The sequence below is a fragment of the Galeopterus variegatus genome, unplaced genomic scaffold (assembly GCF_000696425.1).
Source record: "Galeopterus variegatus unplaced genomic scaffold, G_variegatus-3.0.2 Scaffold1509, whole genome shotgun sequence".
NCBI lineage: Eukaryota > Metazoa > Chordata > Mammalia > Dermoptera > Cynocephalidae > Galeopterus > Galeopterus variegatus.
The window spans coordinates 189,213-210,913 of NW_007727620.1; the positions used below are offsets into that span (position 1 = coordinate 189,213).

Here is a 21,701-nt window from a genome sequence, read left to right on the forward strand (position 1 = left end):
GGGGGGGGGGCCCCCCCCCCTCTGGCCCCCCCCCAAAAAGGGGGGGGGGGGGGAGTAATATTTAGGATGCAAGACTCTCAAAACTAAAATAGATACCAGCTGTTCTCCACTTTGTTTATTAACAAATGAAAAAATGAAATAAGAATCTATCATAATATTAATAAAAAATAAAATTCAGGGAAGATTCCACCGTTCAACTTTCAATGTCAGGATACTTCCCTTATACCCAATCTAAATTAAAGCCAAAGTAATGCCCTGTCCGAAGGTACTAAACTGTAGTAAATGATTACCATGGTTCATTTCAGTCCTAAAATTTTGGGAAATGAATATGTGGGTATATATGTGTGTGTAAACATACAGGAGGCACACTGTATAAATAACAGTTACACACACTTCAATCCGATTGCCATTTTAGGGATGCTAAGATGGGTGGGGTGGAGGGGCAGGTATTTTTTTCCTCAACCCTTCTGAAATTTACCTCATGACACCCTCTCACCCAGTAAAACCCCAGAAGGTTTTCTGCTGCAATGAGCAGTGCCTCGGCCATCACCCGGCCAACACAAACAGCAAACAGGCCAACCAATATTCAACATGGTTCCAGTTCCACTGCTCTAAACTATGTTAGGGTACAGAGTCCAAGTCTCTTCTTTCCTGACCTCACTGAATTTCATTAATTATCTACGTGCTTCTTTTTTTCACTATGTGATAAAGCAAAACACACCCTGCTCAATTGTTTCCATCCCTAGAAGGTAGGAGGAGAGGGTTGGACCATTGCCATTGGAATAAGGAAACTATCTTTAGAGCTCCATTGAATCCAACCTGCAAACCTTCTCTACCCTACCTGGAAAATCCTATTCTTCCCAAGTTGAAAAAGAACACCTGTTCTCTAAATTTCAGACATCTGTAATTTCTAAAAACAGGTCAGTCTGAGTTAGCCAAAACATAAGGCTAATTTACTGCTGCAGTGGTGATAAACTGATAAGAAAGTAGAGACAGAATAGAACAATTTCATTTTATTACAAGACTAAAGCAATCGTCACAATATCACATCATGAAAAAAGATGGAGAGTGCACACAATCTAAAAGCATACATTAGATATTACAAATTTTTTTTCATATATATGTATGAATATACACAAATGCCATGAAAGAAGGAAAAAATGTACTCCAACTGAGAAATGATTACCTAAAGGAAGAGTGTTGAAGAGTGCTATAGTTACATAGAATATATAAATATATATTCTACATGTATATAATATATAAAAAACATTATAGAACGTGTCCCTGAAAAGTCTACATGTTGGAAACTTGATTTCCATCGTAACAGTGTTAACAGCCTGAGAAATCTAACTAGTGTATTTGAAAGCTGGGACCTTTAAGAGGTGATCAAATCGTGAGGACTATGTCCTTGTGAATGAATTCATTCATTCATGGATTAATGGCTTAATGTACTCACTAACTAATCATGGACCATTTTAATCTCATAAAAGAGCTATTGTTTAATGTTTCTGCATTAAATGTACTAGCAAAGCCCATTATATAGTTTCTCTTTTCATCCTCACAATAACCCTATCAACTAGTCACTATTATTATCCCCATTTTACATGAAGACACTAAGTCTTGGAAAAATTATGTGATAGAACAAGGAATGAACTCTGGAGGTTTAATTCACAGCTTGTGCTACCACTTGCTACCTGTCTCATGTTACATTATCATCACCATGATAATAAGAAGCCCTGCATCTGAGTGGCGAGGGGAAGCGGCAATATTTGATATGAAGAAGTTCCATTGCTAATTAGCCCTCTAAGTGACTGGTGTCTCACCATGTCAGGAATTAAACTCATTCTGCCACTTCTCACAGAAGTCATGAACTGTCTCATCCATAAAGACCAGATGAGAGCCTGATGCATCTACTGATCTACCATGAAGTACTTCGGGAGCTGCAGCCCAGAGAGAGGGTGCAGAGCATCTGCTTCCCCACAAAGACTGGAAATGAGCTCCAAGTTCAAGAGGCCTACATCCTGGGGGGAATGAACCACAGCTGTGTTGCTTCATACAACTCTCTCTCCAAATCCCATGCCTAAACCTTTTTCCAATAGCTAACACCAGCCCCAAACTCACGGAGGTTTTTCTGTCTGGGAGGACACTAATTTGCTCCTTCTCCTCTGCCTTCTAATATCCTAACTCAAGTAAAAAAGTATCTAATGAACCTAATGCCAACCACCTAAAAGAAACACTCAATGATGATGTGTCCAAGACACATAAAAGCCTAGTGCTCAGAGGTGTCTGCAAGTGAGAGAATTCCCCACAGCAACAGTGGCCCCTCTGAGGAGCACAGCCTCTGTCATGTGTCCTCACAGTGCTACTGCCCAGCACCAGCCCCCTCCACACCCACAGACAGACTCCACGGGCACACGTCTTGGAGGCATGATTTTTCTCATGGGTAATAGCATGTCAGTAAACCAGTGATGAAAGCATGCTCATTACAGGGCACACCGCTGCTGCACAGACACTCCGTAAGGCAGTGGAGAACCACCTCAAGCTGAAGAATGATTCTTGCCACTTGGAAAAATTCTACTTTGAACAAAGCCCTCCCCACCCTACCCCACCCCGCCCCGCCCTGCCCCTCCCCCCAAAAAAAACAAGGCCACATTAGGCCTAAAATTCAGAAGATGTAAAGATTTAGTTACAAGTGAAAAGCTTCTAAGGTGGAAAACAACAAGGATTATGGGGAGAAAAGTCAAATAAATACAGAAGAAAGACGAGCTATTGTTTAATGTTTCTGCAAGTAGCAAAGTACTTAATCTCCTGAGAGAGAGCTTTTATCTGGTCAAAACCATTTTTCATTTCAGCTTCATATAAAAATGCTCAAGCTCTGTAATAATTCTGACCCAATAACCACCCATTGACACAAAGAACATGGGATTTAGTATCTGATATCTAGTATCTAGTATTTACAGAATTTCAGAAATACTCCACAGAAGCAATATCTGATTATTAAATCATCTGACAATTCTATTCATAATGAAATCTCAATTGTATTATGTCTAAATGTGGCCAGAAGCAATACAGTGCTACTACATAAGCATCGATTCTAACCAACAATGCTAATAATTATTTCTCTGAATTCCATTATAGAAATAGACACCATAAACATGAATTATGCTGCTCATATCAAAAGACTTTAATATAAAAGTGCTACCTCTTATTTTGTAGAATATACATTTTATGGTCAGTATTATAAGTGAAATAAAACAGCATGAAATCTCTAGTAAATATATTTTGAAATAAAATTAATTTCAAATTAGGATTTAGATAATTGATATAATACATGAATTTGAATTTCTCCATCCACATCCTAAAAATGCTACTTGAAGTCAAAGATACATTAGCCTATCATACACACACAATATCAATTTGTGTAAGAGGAATCTAATATACCTTGTCAAAGGGAATACCATATTTCTTCAATACTGATGGAGAAATCAGTGTCATCTTGTGGCGAAGAAACGCATCACACCCTTGGGAGCTGCTTGGGAAAAAACCTAAATAGAAACAATAAATATAAGGAGCATTGTATCAATTGTTTTTTTTTTTTCTTTTTTTACATTTGAGTTCTAGTGTTATTACAGTATGACAGTTTCACACAAGTATATACCAACTCCACCACCAAAAAGTCATCATACTAAAAATTACAGTCAGAGTCAGAATTCTTAAAAATTAAGGGATACATATCTATGTCACCAAAGGTTGATCTTCTTTACAAGATTTGCCAAAAATTGTTTTTGTAACATAAAATTACTAAACTTTAAGAATCAATTTCAATTTTAAACAAATTTAGATTCCATGTCTATTATCTGTTAAATGGAGAAAATATTAAGGAAGGTTAGTTGCACTTTAATAGAAGAACCTCTCATTTTAGATTCTTAGTATTCATCATTCAAGAAGCACTCATCCCTATGCCTGGCAGGCAGTAGACACAGAGAAGTTCTCCACCCTTTTTTATCTTTCTGATCAATTGAAAACTAACTGCTACTCATTTCCTGAATCAACACCTCCAAGGCCCACCAAATGCTTGTGAACCTGCCTCACCAGCCTGTACGGGAGAAGTGTCTTGAGGAGGCTTTTAAACGAGGAAGCCGAACATGCAGCAACCCTTTCACTCAAGTGTATTATGCACCACGCCTTAGTCAGTTTTCGCCTTCCCTAACTTTAGTCCTGCAGGTTTAAGGCAGACTCCCACTGACACACTGACACAAGCCAGAGGAAAATGATGCCCTGCTTGTCACCCTCCTCGTTCCGAGGGAAGGCTGCCAAGCTGGCGGAGTAGAAAAGCACAAAGACAGAGAGAGAAGAACAAGAAACATGGGAAAGACAGAAGAGGCACAGAGGGAAGCCACAGATGGAAGAGAGAAGGAACCAGGAGAATGCTACTGATGCACATGAGTAACATGGGAAAAGGCACAGACACTGAGTAACTTCTCCATGGCCAAAATCTAGTAAAATCTGCTAGAAATGGGACTTATCTAACTCTGTGGCTCACTACACGCAAATAATTGAAGAATGTGGCCAATGTGAAGAAAGAATCACCCGTACTCACTAACTAATCATGGACCATTTTAATCTCATAAAATAGAAGTATTTCCCAGGAATATTTTCTTTTAGTAAATAAGCCTTTATTAATGCCACCATGGGGTATGTGAGGCCAGAGTTCATCAAAAAGAAACAAAATCAAACAGCCAGGAAAGAGCCACTGGGGTATAAGGAACCACCTGCAAAAAATAGCATATTCTGGTTAATAATCTGCTCCTGGATTAAAATATATATGCGTGTGTCCCTGGAAATGTCAGAAATAGTATCATTCTGTATAATATGAATAGGAATAAAAGGCATAGTCTTTGCCCTAAGTGGTCATATGATGCAGTACTCTGCTGATGGCTAATATAACATAAATACACAATAAAACATTACTGAATGGAGAGAAAGTGGCATACAAATGCAATGGACTTGCCTACACAATAAGATGTCCTACATGCAGAGACAGTAAGGAAAACCTGGACAGTCCCCAAACATGCAACCCATGGAAACGTTTAATAATGCAATTCAAATAGATATATCAAACTTTCCAAATCTGCAACTTTTTGCAAGACTAAATGAATTAAGTTTTAAATTAAAATCAATGAAGAAAGAAGAGTCTATTTAATTTTCTTATGATATGGATTTATAATCATGACCTGAACATTGTGGTGACTGGTCATAAGTTAATTTAAAGTGGAAAACCACGGAAGGAAGGTAATTTGCAGTATATTAAGAACTTCACATTGGTTCAGAATTTATATTTACAGTATGTTATCAGAATTATACTATATGTTGCCCTGGAAAACACCTCATATACAGCACAAATTATGTACAAAGCATATGCCTTAAAATGGACTTCACCTCAAAATACCTGCAGGGCTACATGATCCATACTTACCCTCACTCTATGGTCTATAAAAAAGTATTTTATTCAACAAATAAGTAAACCAATATAATCAGGATATTATTCAACACAGAAATGATAATATTTTTAAAGACTCAGAACTGTCCCACTAGAGAAAAGTTAGTGTCTGTCATTATATATGAGAAGACAGCTTTGGAGTCACTTGTATGGAAAATAACAAAATCAGATCTCATAGAAAAGATAACATTTAACTAAAAACTCGACTTAAGACTACCAGTGTTTTTTTGTTTTTGTTTTTTCCTCTTTTTTTTGTCTTTTTTACTGACCGGTAACGGGATAGCAACCCTCGGTGTTGCGCCCGCACCGCGCTTTTTTTGTTTTTGTTTTTTCCTCTTTTTTTTGTCTTTTTTACTGACCGGTAACGGGATAGCAACCCTCGGTGTTGCGCCCGCACCGCGCTCAGCCAGTGAGCGGGAACCGGTCTCCACATGGGATCTGAACCCTCAGCGGGAGCGCTGCCACACTCCCAAGCAGCACACTCTCCAGTGCGCCACCGGGCCGGCCCAGACTACCAGTGTTTTTGAAACAACTCAGTATGTGTCAAAATTTTTACAAATAGGGCCGGCCCGGTGGCGCACTTGGTAGAGTGCGGCGCTTGGGAGCGTGGCGGCGCTCCCGCCGAGGGTTCGGATCCCATATAGAGACCGGTCTGCTCACTGGTTGAGCGCGGTGCGGGCAAGACACCGAGGGTTGCGATCCCGTTGCCGGTCACCATACGGGCGCGACACCGAGGGTTGCGATCCCGTTGCCGGTCGCCGTACGGGCGCGACACCGAGGGTTGCGATCCCGTTACCGGTCACAAAAAAAGACAAAAAAAGGGAAGAAAAAAAAAAACAAAATTTTTTTACAAATAAGTTCTTTAAAAAAGCCTTTCTGAAACAATTTTGGTATATTCTAATATTTATTTTTTATGTTCTTTTTAAAACTTTTTAAATTATTTCAAAGAAATCTTCTCTATAAGTCATCATATTTTAATGATTCTACTGTAACATCCCATAATACTTGCCAATTCACCAGGTCACATACACCAATGGGACAGTCCACTCCTTTACAATCTTGAGGATCAAGAAGTTCCAATAAAGAAAGTTCTATATCGATCCCTCCATCATTTAGTAGTGGCATCCCTCTGCAACACCTTAGCTGTCCCACAGTCACCAGTTAGCATGCCAGGTACAGAACAACACACAGAGTAAACCTGCCACATCTTCCTGCACCATCTACTTTTTGTCTTATTAAATGATTTGGTTGATTTTTACATAAAAACAAATGTGTTAGGGGTACATGATACAAAAGTTGCATAAGTGTTTGGTGTAACAGAACTTCACTCTCCTATCATGTAGAAATATTTGGAGGACGCACTGAGAGGCACCCTATTGTGAGGTGTAAACTATGCTTTGGGAGTTTATGTAAATATTAGTCAATTCTTTCTTGCAGGTGCTCAACAAACAAATCAACTTTCTGCTCTCCTTTAACGGTCCCAAAAAACACACACGTTTTCATTGTAGTAAATAGCACAACTAAGTTTTATTCATAAGTCCTAATGTTTTGAATTACTTAAAGCCAGCTTCACCTTGTCCAGTTGTTACAAACTTAAAGTACAACTTTACAGACATAAATTCCAATCACAACTTCAACACTCTCATGGCTTTGACCAGTCACATAATCTCTCAATGCCTCAACTACTCCATCTGTACAATCAAGATACTATTACTACCTTCCTCACTGGGTCCTTATTGGAATCTAATAAGGTAATGCACACAAAACTTAGCCATAGGCAAAAGTGGACACAACCTAAATATCCATTAATTGATGGATGGATAACAAAATGTGGTATATCCACACAATGGAATATCACTCAGCCATAAAAAAGAATGAAGCACTGACACATGCTGCAACATGGAAAATATTATGCTAAGTAAAAGAAGCCAGACACAAAAGGTCACACATCATATTATTCCACGTATATGAAAAATCCAGAATAAATAAATACATAGAGACAGAAATCAGACTAGTATTTAGTTGGCAAGAGTGGTAGGTGTTATAGATAGGGAACGGAGTGTGGCCATTTAATAGGTACAGGGTGATAAAAAAAATATCCTGGAACTAGATAGAGGTAATGGTTGCACAACAGTGTAAACACACTAAATGCCACTGAACTGTACACTTTACAGTGGTTCACATATTTATGTTATGTAAGTTTTACCTCAGTTTCAAAAAGGAAATCTAAAACTTAGCAGTACACCTAACACATGGTAATAGTGAATGAATACTGGCTATTATTATCCCTATTACTCATTTCTACCATATTGGCTCTAGTCATCATGTTAGTTGAACAAATCTTCCCTTTGTACAATCCCTGCAGCCTGCTAGCTGAAAAGGTAGATTATAGTCCCAGGAGATCTAGAAAGATGATAGAGAAGTTGCCATAGATGCCCAATGGTTACCAAGCCTTAAAAACCATCGCATTCCCTTAAATCTTGTTACCAAAACTTACCAGTTCTGGTCACAATCAACTAATGTCTCTCAAAAACTAGTTCTAACAGTCAAGGTGGACGTGGATTATAATATATTGTTTTGTTTTTATATTTTGTATTCACCTATAGATTCTTCCATCCTTTCTTTAATACTGCTATTTTAAAATTAAATTTTAATATTGAGTCTGGATTCCAAATTACTCACAAATGGACTTTAAAGTAAAAATCCTAAAAAACTGAAAAGACCTGACAAAAAGGATTGATTACCAGTTATTTCACATTCCTTGTTATGGATTCTGCAGACCAAATACTCCACAGTTTATCCTCCCCATCCCCACACCAACTCTCCCCACAAGTAAGACATCAGGGTTTCTATGTTAGGCATACATACCAGTGAGCTCCCAGTGAGTTGGTGTCTGATTAGGGGGTAAAAAAAAAAACTGAAAGAGTTGTTTGGAAAAACAAACTATGTTTCTCTGAAATACTAGTAAAATATTACATAGCAAGAAGGCATACAATTCTGTTTTAAATAAATGTTCAAAAATTAAGACAAACTGCAATTTTGTATTCAACCCATGGAGCAAAATAGTTCAAACATTTATTTCAAGAAGAAATTACTCTTATGGTTATGGCATCCAAGAGGAAGGGGGAAAGCCATATATAAATCATAATGGGCTACTTAGGCAATTGATGTTTCAGTCTTCAGCTTGTTTATATGGCCTACACTGCTGGCTGCCAATTCCTTGTCACACTAAACTCAATTGATTTTTTTGTTTGTTTTTTAAGATATTATACAAGATCAAGCAAGCACATATGGTCTTTGGAATCACTCTTCCAATCTGAACAACACGTTATAGGAATGAAAGGCCAACATAATAGTGTGTGTGCACTCCAGAGATCCAAGTGGAGCCCCAAAACCCTAAAAGCATTAAACAATAACATTTCCTAAAACTGCCAAAGTACTGCTGGTACGTTTGTAACAGAGAAGTGCAGTATCCCGTAAGCTCTCCCAAGAATCAGGTGCTGTACATATCCAAAGGATGTTTTGCATTCAATGTAAAAGTGATCATACGTGAAAAACGTTATTCAATGTGAAAAAAAGCCAAAAACAAATGGGTACATATTCCATTTATATGAAAAACTAGAAAAGGTAAAACTACAGGGACAGAAATCAGATTAGTGATTGCCACCAACTGGGAGAAGAGGTTAACTGCAAAGGGGCATGAGGGAACTTTTGTGGGATATTGGAAATGTTCTATATCTTTATAATGTTGGTGGTTATACATTAGTCAAAATTCACTGCACTGTATTCTTAAAAGAGGAGAATTTTACTAATTTACTAATTTCTAAAATTTACTTTACTAAGTAAATTTTACCTCAATAAATCTCACCCCCTAAAAATCATTAAATCTTTTTTAATTGTTTTAGAAATATGTTCTAAAAACATGGAACAGAGGACTGTCCAGTTAGCTCAGTTGGTTAGAGTATGGTATCAGCACCAAGGTCAAGGGTTCAGATCCCTAGACCGGCGAGCTGCCAAAAACAAACAAACAAACAAACAAATAAATAAATAATATGGAAAAAGTATGTTTTTTCTTTCAGATGAAACATTCTCCACACTATCAACTGATTTATATTTTATAGCATATTAGCCATTACTAAATTCTTTTTAAATCCCAATCTCATATAACTGCAAAACACACACATGCTGTTGCTACTATATTACCAAAAGTTTCAGCCTTGGAAAAAGACTGAAAAGTCAATCAGTGACATTTTCTATGAGTAGAAGCTGACAACAGTCATTAACCACTTGGGAAAGAAGGGAGGGAAAGAAGGAGGAAAAGAGGAAAGAAGGGAAGAAAAAATTAAACGTGTAGCTCTATCATTAACACACTAGCAAAAGATTTTGATTAAGACAATTTCACTTGAGTATAACTGAAATTTACCTAGGTATGCTTTGATAGAATTTTCATGATGGTTTTGCAATATTTATATGACTGATATGAGGCTTAAAAAATATACCAACCATGCAAACAAATGCCAAGGAAAAAAACACAAAAAGATGATATAGAAAGACTGCTCTGCAGGAAATGTTTTCAGACATAGACGTGTTTGATATACCTATGGAATTTTTGTTGGCAAGCTTATTTATGAAAAAAAAAACAATGAGATACAGTATGTGGGGAGAAAACTGGTAACTTGTACCCACATTCCTACTTGAGACTTGACATTAGAGGTTCATGCTATAGTTGGCCTCTCTGTTACCATTTATGGACTGTTTACTCAGGTTGGGTAGAAAATGACCACTTCCAGGGCTTCACTCTGCCCAGACTTCACTCTGCTCTCAGTATTCCATAATCCATCCATAGCTCTACTGGCAGAGCTCTTTGTGAGGAATGCCAGAAGTTCATGCTGATCTTGGAATTGAGAAAGATGGTGCTTCTCCTCCTAAACAGTTTCCTTGTTTTTATCTCCTGAACATGATGTGTATGTAATGGGCAAGTTTTTTTTTCCAACTTTAAGTTGATTGGCAGAAAACTCAGACTTAACATTTCTACCCAATTTAACAGTTATGCAGGTCATTACACCTTTGGTTTTTACTGCACTCCTGAGACCACTCTTGCTTTTTCAGCACTTGACGTATCACACAGACCACATAAGCATAGTCCCCCAGGACTTCCTAGGCCAAGCACACTGGGTTCCAAAGAGGTCACAGTCAAACTACCAGGATCTCCTGGCTCAGCCTCGAGCCCACCACCACCTTCATCTCAAATTGGTAAGTCTTCCACCACACATTCAAATTATGCTAGCTTGCTGTATGTTATGTAATATTGTCTAATGCCTAAAATTCTAGCTCAGTTGGTTAGAGCACAGTGTTGCTAACACCAAGGTCAAGGGTTTGGATCCCAGAACTGGCCAGTCACCAAAAAAAATAAAATAAAATCCTACTAGGAATGTGGCTGGATATAAAATATCCAAATATCTTTTTTTTTTTTTGTCCTTTTTTGAGACCGGCCACACCGCGCTCAGCCAGTGAGCACTGTGAGCGCACCGGTCATCCCTATATAGGATCCGAACCCGCCGCGGGAGCGCTGCTGTGCTCCCAGCACCACACTCTCCCGAGTGCACCACGGGCTAGGCCCAAAATATCCAAATATGTTTAAACACAGACAGTGATATCACTGACATCAAATTATTAGGAAATTAAGTTTCCTCATAATTAGGGATTGTTTCACTACTCTTAATGCAACCCAGCTGATAGTGAGATGAAAACAAATATACCCTGACATACCACACCTTGATGTCCATGCCTAAGGCATGAGTTAGTCATGAAACAGGATATATATCACTGGACTTCATATTTTATGGATTACAGGGCCCTTTAAAATTGATTATTTATAACCAGGAGTATTTTATTTATAAACCTTTCAAAACCAAGCATTGTAATATAATATTTTCAGACCGTCAGCTAAATAAATGCTTAAGGAAATAACATTTACCATATTGAGAGCTAATAAAAGTGCATTTTCCTAATTCCAAGAGAGAGGTAGGAGAACAGGTCATGTTAGAATATGTTTATAAAATTAAAATGATTTGTTACTTATTGCTGCCCTTCTACTCTTTTGACAGCAGTGGTTCATAATCTCTTTTGAACCAAATACTCTCAGGGAAATTGATCATGGCCTCCTAGAAATCCAAATGTATACACAATTTTGAATATAATTTCAGGTAGTCCACAGAATGCCTGCCTGCATCCCACCCACAAGCCTGTCTACCCCTGGCACAGAGATCCTTGCAAATCAGGTTAAGATTCTTTGCTCAGCTGAAACTCAAGATTTTAAAACAAAAAAATTAAAATAAAAAAATAATCAGGTACACACACACAAGTGTTTAAAATCAAGAACTAAATTAACCTTTCATAACAATGATCTCCTCTGTTCCCTTTCGCTGAATGCTACCTTTTTAATAAGGAGACAAAACTAAAACACTTCTTATACGTTAATATAAGGATCTAAACTCACTTCTACTATACTGTAGAAACAAGTATTCCTGCTAATCATTCATACTTCTAACATCAGTTGCACAATGTCCTGTATCACATATTTTTTTCCTAGTAACCAAAATTTTCACCAGTGTAAATCATGTTCAATTTTTTAAAATTCACAGTAGAAGACTAATGGAATACATTCTTTCACAAAAATTTTTAGACTTTCCCAATTTACTTTAATCCATATTTTGCTTAACTTAATATAATGGCAAAGACAGTCTTATTTCTAAAACAGATGAGATTTGGACATTTTAAAAACTGAAAATCTTCCAAACTGTCATTCCTGATTTAACATTATACCTCTATTCTCCTCCATATTTGCAATTCAATTCTATCAAACCAGAAATTAGAAAGAATACAATGACATTATATATGAACATAACAAGTATAAAAATTGCAACAATTCACTTGAGAATTTTTATTACATTTATGTCTGCATAATATTGAAAAAACCTTATATAAATGAGAAAGCAGCTGAAGGGCAAAATCAGACTCCTGACTTTATGAGATGCAGGCCTCATGTCTTTCAGATAAAATATTTGTAGGTGCCACAGTCAATCAAGATTTCAATAGAAACCAAAGATGAAAGCATTCATGCATAAAAGGCAAGTGTGATAATTATAATGTGCAGACAAGATAATGGAAAATATCCGAGCCTGCTTTTCATTTTATGTATCAAGTGCTGCCTTGACCTAGACATTCTATAATGCTCCACCACATTTACTGCATTATTTTATCATTTTAATTATTTAGCAGAATTCAATTAATTTCACTGGCATCTGGTCAGTGAATGAAAATCCACCACTATCTTGTAGCATCTATTCCTTGCTTTATTTGTCAAAATAATGTTGCAAATTTTGAACAAACATGCAATTGAGTTTAAAGTTCTTATTCATTCTTAATATTTATTAATCTCTTCCTGATTAAACAAATGGCACCCATTTTCCTGGTATGTCATTTCCAGACAGTTTACTTCGAAGCATTAGTAGACAGTTTATATCAGAAATGTTAGTGTGTGACTCAATATTTGTAAAGTTTACATTGGCTTCATTTTAAAAGTTCTCTGATGGTAAGGTTAATGGAAAATGGTGTAATAATTATAACAGGGAAGAAGATAGTTCAGCATATAGTTTAAGCAGAAAGTTCACTGCCTATGTATTTAAGGATTATGGTAATCATCTCCTAAGATCTGCTCTAATCTATTATCCAGAAACAGGGATCACTCACCTTAATATTCATGAAAATACACCCTAACAAAGTTCAAGATTACAACTGCATTGCTATTATTACTATCATGTATTATATTTAAAAAACACCAGGGCTTTACAGTTATCAGCCTGCCAAAATTATTATAATGCTTCTTACAAATGTGATAATCTAACTGTTCCTTCTAACACTCTTCTATAATTTGGGGGGAATTGTTAGCTATTACTAACAATTTCTGTTCAGAACTGTCAAATCAAAGAATGGAGTTTCTTACTGTCCCCATTTCATTATTAAATGAAAGCATATATAATGCGGGGACAAAGTACCTTTCCTAATACAAGGTAAACCTAACATACCAGTGAAACTTAGATCAGCAACTGACTAAAAGGGCACTGCTCTCTGGGGATTTAATCCTGCATAAAGGCAGAATGTTTTGCTCCTCAGTTGTCACTCAAATGGAAGTCCACTTTCCCCTGGAAATACATCCCAAACAGCCTACATCTTCTTTGGGATGCGTGGCTAGCAAAACAGAAGGACGGCAGGAGGTGAATCTGATTCTCCTCCCCATGTGTAAACAGATGAGCACAAGGCTGCCTAGAGCAAATTTAAGAGAGAGGAGGAAAAGAGGCAGGTGGCTGCTTTTGCTGGCACTCTCTGCATGCTCAAGCAGGCACAGAATGAAACCATCAATTGAGCTCCCAGAAGAATTCTTCATTCTGGCCCATATGAAAACAGAGATTGGTATAAAAAATAAGAATTCAAGTTGCACTGAAGTAAGTTAAATTTTGCCAATCCAAGAAGGTACACAATCTCATGTGTATCAAGTTACCCAGGGACCTTTACGTTCCATAAGGGCACCCCCAGGCCAAATAGATCACAGAAGAACTGTGTGTCAGAGGTGAAGAAAGCAACCCTTTGGGGAAATGATACAGCAACTTAAAAAGTAGTCACAAAACACCTCCACTCTGAGACACAGCAACAATACTCTTTGGAAGGATTTAACTAAAGAGAAGGAAAAGTAGGGCCGGCCCGGTGGCGCACTGCTGTAGTGCGCTGCTTGGGAAGCATGGCGGCGCTCCCGCCGAGGGTTCGGATCCCACATACAGACTGGTTCCCGCTCACTGGCTGAGCAAGGCGCGGGAGCAACACCGAGGGTTGCGATCCCGTTGCTGGTCCCGGTCCGGTCCGGGGGTGACACTGAGGGTTGTGTTCCATTGCCGGACACGGAAAAAAAAAAAAAAAAAAAAAAAAAAAAAAGGAATAAAAAAAAGAGAAGGAAAAGTATACTGGCACAATGATGTTGAATGCATTCTATAAAAAAGGAAAAAAATTGGTAATAGCCAAAATAGATTAAACATAATCACTTGATGAAATACTAAGCAGATAACTAAAATAACCATGAAGATAACACAACAGGAAAAAATATTCACAAGTTAATGTGAAGAAAAAGTAAAATTTTTCAATTAAAGAAACCTTTAAAAGTCAATAACCTGAAAAGAATAAAATCAACAGAGTGACATTCTACACTGTAAAAACACCTCAAAAACAAAGAACCTATCAAGGGAAGAAACAGAAAGCAAGTTTTACCTTGAGCTAGTCTTTCAAGTCGTTTTCCATGCTCCGGGGGTATAGCATACCTAAAATTTTAAACAAAAATAAAAATTTTAGGTTTACAATTTTTCAAATAGTATCCTAATGACATCCATCTTAAATAATGCCTTGGTAAAAAAAATTCAACACCATACTCAACGTAGACAACCTGAATAGAGATTAGAAAACCAATCACAGGCTCATAACACTGAGACACTGGATGGATGAAGAAAAATAAACTTATAAATTGCCTGTTTAAATATCCCAGCTCACCATCCCAACCACATTTTAAAGATTAGGGAACAAAGACCTAAGGCCAGAACACCACTTAGCATAGTGGGCAGCTAGCCACAGCTTAGAGACGCTACCCTGGGTCTTATAGCACACCAGCTCTCCTGGGCTATTTTCGGTTGCTTGGTTTTTGTTTTATGGTTAGTTAGTTTTGGCTTTTGTTTTTAAGAAAATCTGGGCTGTTGTCTTTTTATCTTTGAAAATATTTTTACTGACAAGCAGAACACAAAATTATTTTATCAACATTTATATTTCCACCAAACCTTTCTAAGAACACTATAATTTTCAAACAGAACTTAAATAAAAGATTACCGGCTCTAAAGAACAGCTTTTATTTATTTCATAATCATATGACTTTTAAGATCTCAATTATAGTAACAATTTTTCACACTGGAAGAACAGAAATACTCATTTCTAGTTCCTGGTGTTTTCAAAAGTGAAGTACTCGAGATTATTAACTGTGGACTTACCAACAAATTTTAAAGCAATAATCTCATAATATCCTATACAAATACTAAATTTCATAGGCATTTTAACGAGAAAATTTATAGATATTAAAAATAAATTTAAATGATCATTTCATGTTTTAAGTAAAAACAATATATTATTTTTGAAGACCTACATTTATATACTTAGTAGCTCAAAATATATTAAGTACAAGTTAATTCTTGCTTAAGTAACCTATCTCACTGTACTTAAATCCAAACTTGGTTGTATTTAATGCTACTGATAAAATGCAAAACTTAATTGGATCCAATGTAACTAGGCAATTCACTAAAAGAAAATTCAACCATATATCCTGTTCCTTAAAGCACTGCTAATAAAATTATTCCAAGTAAACTGAGAAGATAAAATTTTAGCATAACTAAATGACAATCGCCCAAGGTATATTTATGGCCACTTCTTACCAGCTTTTAATCCCTTGTTTACATCACAAATATACCCAGAAAAGGAAAAACAGTACAGGTACATAGGGATGTGTGAGTGTACGTACAGTAGTCCCCCTTTATCCATGCGGGACATGTTCCAGTAACCCCAGAGGATGCTTGAGACCACAGATAGTACCAATCCCTAGATATATATATCTATAATAAAGTTTGATTTATAAATTAGATACGGTAAGAGATTAACAAGAGCTAATAATAACATAGAACAATTATAACAATATGCTGTAATAAAAGTTATGTAAATGTGGTCTCTCTGTCAAATATCTTATTGTGCTGTACCACGGTTAACTGAAACTGTAAAAGTGAAACCGCAGATAAGGGGGGACTACATATATGTATATATATGTATGTATGTATACACACGAGGGTACTTCATAAAGTTTATGGAAATACTTGTATTATCTTTCAATTCCATTTCTCCACAAACTTTCTGAAGTACTCCCATACATACCTCTCCTGCCCTTATTAGCCTAGTCTCCCAAATTCTCTCTTCTACAAGTATACTATTACCCAGATAAAGCTATTTCTATCTAAGCCAGATGTTTTATTTAATTGGTCCTACTCTTCTTCTTTAGATTTGGGACAGTATCTCAGTCTATTTTCAAATTCTACAAAAAGATGAATGGGTACAAACCTACACTATCCACTCTAGGTGAATCAGTGTACAGTGCATGCATGTCTTGAATCAACACACTTTACCCCATAAACATGTACAAATAAATGCTTTTAAAAAATTAAAACAGTAAAAAAAAATCCAAGTCATTTTAAGATCATAAATAATTATTAATAAAATTCGTACAGTTAACCAGCCATTGCTATAGTTCAATAGCTTAAGAAATCATCAAATGATAAAAACATCCCTCCAGTCACAACCCCACATGCAAGAAGACATGCAGTACTTCTCAAGTAGAAGCAAATCCTCAAACTGAAAGCCACACTGTGCTAACATGCAATGAAGCACAGCTGGGCAAAAACAACGTCAAGGAAAGGATCCTCTCCCTTCCCTGATTTATTTAGTCATTTTTAGTCACTTAGTTATCTTGCTCAAAGTTAACAATCCTATGTTTTGTTAAATAATATTTAAATAACATGACATAGCTGTATAATGTTTTATACCTTGCCCTAGGGTCTGATATACAAAGGAGTCAAAACTGAACATAAATAATAATGTTAAACTGGGAAGTAATCATTAGACAGTGCTATCCATTTGTTCATCATCAGATTCAACATGATAAAGAACTAAGAAAGAATAGTTTTAAATTTCTAGGAATTCACCCAAGAGTCAAATCATCTAGTGTCCTATAATAAACAATAAAATCAGACCACTCTGCAGTCAAGAAGCATACGTGTAGCATCTTCGCAACCACAAAACCTTGCTCAAATGATACTACTTTAAACCAATTATCTCACTCAATGAAGCTCAAATTTTGTTCTCTACATACAAGTCACAGGGCTAGAAGGGCCCTTAAAGACAATCCAGCTTCATGTTTCCAAACGCTTTTTCTGTTTCCACACCACTACAGGGGCAGAACTGCTAACACCTGTCATTACCGGCAGTAACTGGCACCTGGGAGAACGAAGGACAACAGGCACACACGTCCCTTGGGGGTGGGGAGCCCAGCCTACCTTGATAAAAGCTCTCTAGGTAATTCTGACAGGGACTGGGATCAACGTACACAGGCTCTCTTCCAATTACAACATCCAAGGACCTCTCCTTGGTCTTGATTCCCTGCAACCTCCCTGATGCCTGATCCTGTTGACCAATCCCCTTAGCTTGCCTGTAGGAGGGATTTGTGTATCCCAGGGCTTTTTTTTTTTTTTTTAATGTTTTTCCTTCATATATTTTCTTCAGTAATACCACAATGAATGGCCTAAGTCAAAATGCTAACCCAGAAAACTATATGGCTTCCATACCTACAGGAGATTTGTGTAGGCTGACAGACAGTCCTTGCCTGTAAGAAAGTAGGTGCCTGGTTTCAGGAGCACTCGGTTGTGTTGTGTTCAGTGGACCCACTGAATTCTCTGCAACAGCACCTCTGCTAGTCGGACCACAGCACTTGCTTGATGGACAAGTGCATCAATCTGAAAGCAGACAACTCTAATCTGCTTCAATACATACCATAAGTAGAGATAGAAAGAAAAGAGACAACCAAACAGCAAGGTGCATACATTTTCGTTGTCCACCAAACAATGTCCTCTGGTTGACTGGAGAGCACATTTGACAAGAACTGGAGGGAACCACTTAAGAGACCTTGCACAAGTCACATAACCACTGACAGACTGTGTCTACCTCACAGAACAACACTGGAAGGATCAACTGAATAATATTTAGGAGCTCGTTATGACTATAATGCAATGAAGTGAGCCTGACCTGCTGACCCTCATATCCAGTAAACTCGAGACAGTGTTCAAGAAATATTGGTTCAAAGAATCACATCATCAGGGTCAGACAGGTACATAAAAGACTGATTATAATTTGATAGATCCCAGGAAGACACAGACACAGTACCTTTCTGCAACAATTCAAAATACCCAAAACCCAACCCTCCAGCAGTCTGACAACCAGCCCCTGAACTCCTCTTCCTCTCACCCCTCAGGCCTAAGGATGTGCATGGTACTCAACAAATACATGGTGACTGTAAGATTCTTTTGGTTACTCTCCCGGAAATTTTCTTTTAAAATAGATATGCTGCTAGTAAGAATCACTTTAATGTACTCTAATTGAATTCAATAGATAGCTCCTGAGCACCTGCCACGTATGAAGAACTGCAGGAAGAACTCAGGCATTTTTTATTTAAGTGGACGGGGTAGAGATACACAGAGCTATTGCTAACATCGATCTAATCGAATACACGTGCATTTCTTCAGAAAGTTTAGATTGCAGTACATGGATCTCAGGAACATCAACGTCCCATGCAGATTTACTACCAAGTGGCAGTTAAAATGAACTAATAAGGGTAGATGAACAAGGAGGGGGGAAAGACTTTTGGTTTTTCAAAGCCCCCAAAGTTATCGCCACTAGGGATGAGCTGGAACACCTTAACTCTAGGATGTGTAAATCTTAAATCTGAAAGAAGTATCACTACTTATTTACATTTCTAAGATTACTTCACAGTTCTAATTAGCACCTACCAGGCAGCAGGACAAAAATCAGGATTCCTGTCCTAATGAGGAATATCAACAAAAAGATTAAACTGTTGGATGTCCAACAATTACATAAAATATAAAGATAAAAAATATCTTGCACATAGTATTTCAGTCAGTCCTCACAGCAACCCTCTGCCAAAGGTCACATGGTCAGCACTTAAAGTTATTTTCTAAAAGGGTTCTAGTGAAATTTCTCTAGGGGTTTGCCATGAGCAAAATTTTCTGTGCACATTACACATGTAACATAAATTGTAACACACGACTATAAGGCACTGTTTGCAGAAACCTCATAAGAGCTCACATACTCACATGAGTGTGTCCACTCAGAGCAGCTCGCCCTTTAAGTCTCTAAGATAAGGTGTAACTGACCATCACAAGTAGCTGCCCACTTCTCGTCATGCCCTTCCAATCTGTCTTTCACGGTGTGCTAAAGTAATCTCTGTGAGCACCAGATCTGATCATGACAAAGCCCTGGGCCTTCAACTACTGTCTTTACCTGAAGGCCAGAAGCCAAACACGTCACACAGACCTGCTGCCACCCAGAACCCTGGCATCTCTCTCCTGTTGCATCTATTGACCAATGGTTCAATCAAATCCTGCTCTATGGCTTTAACAAACCACTTAATGCTCCTTCTTAAGTCTCCTTAAATATTAAAATAAAAATTTAAAAAGTAAACAGTCAAATGTTTCTGCCAACACCTGACAGTTCCTATGTAACGTTAAACTTCTTAATTAGGTAGGCAGAGAGATACAATAAGAGCCAGGGTGACAATGAGGGAGTCATCTGAGAAATAGGGAGTTATCCTTTGAGAAGTCTTGGTAAACAAACAGACTGAGCAAATCTTGAAAGGAGAACTACAAAGTGAACACTCCATGGAGAAAATAGGAATTGGAGAAATGAATCTAGTACATTTAGAAAAGTATAGCATTACCTATTGATGGTTTGAAATGTCAGCCTAATAGTATTCACTTCAAGAAAGTGTTTATTTCACAGCCACCAGGCTATTATCATTTTAGGTTTATTTTTTGAGTAAACCACCCAAAGATGTGCTTAGAGGAATTCTTCTCTCCTTGGCCTTAATAATAAATTTTTTCTTTTCTTTTCTTTTTTGTTTTTTTTTTTTTTTTTTTTTTTTTTTTTTTGTCTTTTTTTTTTCGTGTCCGGCAACGGATCGCAACCCTCAGTGTCGCACCCGTACCGGACCGGGACCGGCAGCGGGACCGCAACCCTCAGTGCTGCACCCACACCTTGCTCAGCCAGTGAGCGGGAACCGGTCTGTATGTGGGATCCGACCCCTCGGCGGGAGCGCCGCTGCACTCCAAAGCGGCGCACTGTAGCAGTGCGCCACCGGGCCGGCCCTAAATTTTTTCTTTTTTTTTTTCTTTTCCTTTTTTTTGTCTTTTCTCGTGTCCAGCAACAGATCGCAACCCTCAGTGTCGCGCCCGTACCGGACCGGGACCGGCAGCGGGACCGCAACCCTCAGTGCTGCACCCACACCTTGCTCAGCCAGTGAGCGGGAACCGGTCTGTATGTGGGATCCGAACCCTCGGCGGGAGCGCCACCGCGCTCTCAAGCGGCGCACTATAGCAGTGAGCCACCGGGCCGGCCCCAATTTTTTCTTAATTCATAAAAAAACTGTGGTTTTAAATAAAACATTGCCTTGTAAATATCTAATTAGTATATCCATAGCCCATTAGTGACTCATAGTTTTTTAATGTTAGCAGGACCGTTGGCAATACACATTATATCTGAAATAAGAACACTGTCCTAAAGGTTAAATAAACAGTTTTTTTTTTCCTTTTTGTCTTTTTTCGTGTCCGGCAACGGATCGCAACCCTCAGTGTCGCGTCCGTACCGGACCGGGACCGGCAACGGGATGGCAACCCTCGGTGCTGCGCCCACACCTCGCTCAGCCAGTGAGCGGGAACCGGTCTGTATGTGGGATCCGAACCCTCGGCGAGAGTGCCACCACGCTCCCAAGTGGCGCACTGTAGCAGTGCGCCACCGGGCCGGCCCCCTAAATAAACAATTATTAATTCCAACAAACTAATATGTACTTGAGGGTATCCACTGATAGTCATTTTATTTGATGGTTTTGAAAGGATACAAAAAAGTATGAGACACATCCATGTCCTCAAAGAATTTAGAATTAGATATATACTTGAATGCCTGGCTATGGACCAGACACTCACTACACAAGGCAGACTAAAAAGGATAATTTATGTAAAAATTTCTGGGTATTCGTAGGCCTTCTCTCTCTTACAGAACTATGTCATCTCAGAAATATATGTTGTAAAATAACATTCTAGAAACTTTATGCATTAGTCTTCAAATAAATGAATTAAGTAGTCACTGGGCGGGAGAGGGAAAGGGATGGAGTCACAACAATTGACTATATTCAATTTGAGGTGCATCGTCTGTGGTTTCTCTCAAGCAACCTATACAAATCTGTTATTATCACTGACAATAGAAATATTAAAAGTTTTGAACAGTT

The 21,701-nt window shown here is 37.9% G+C and overlaps 1 protein-coding gene across 3 annotated transcripts in view; it reads right to left on the reverse strand.

Annotated features, from left to right (window-relative positions):
• The window catches only part of KDM4C (lysine (K)-specific demethylase 4C), a 312,590-nt gene that overhangs the window by 185,125 nt on the left and 105,764 nt on the right, over positions 1–21,701 (reverse strand). For all 3 annotated transcript variants that reach the window (XM_008577433.1, XM_008577435.1, XM_008577434.1), the window contains exons 6-7: positions 14,819–14,868; positions 3,442–3,545 (exon numbers count right to left, since the gene is read on the reverse strand). In XM_008577433.1, the coding sequence (XP_008575655.1) occupies positions 3,442–3,545; positions 14,819–14,868 (154 nt within the window). The remainder of the gene's footprint in view (positions 1–3,441; positions 3,546–14,818; positions 14,869–21,701) is intronic.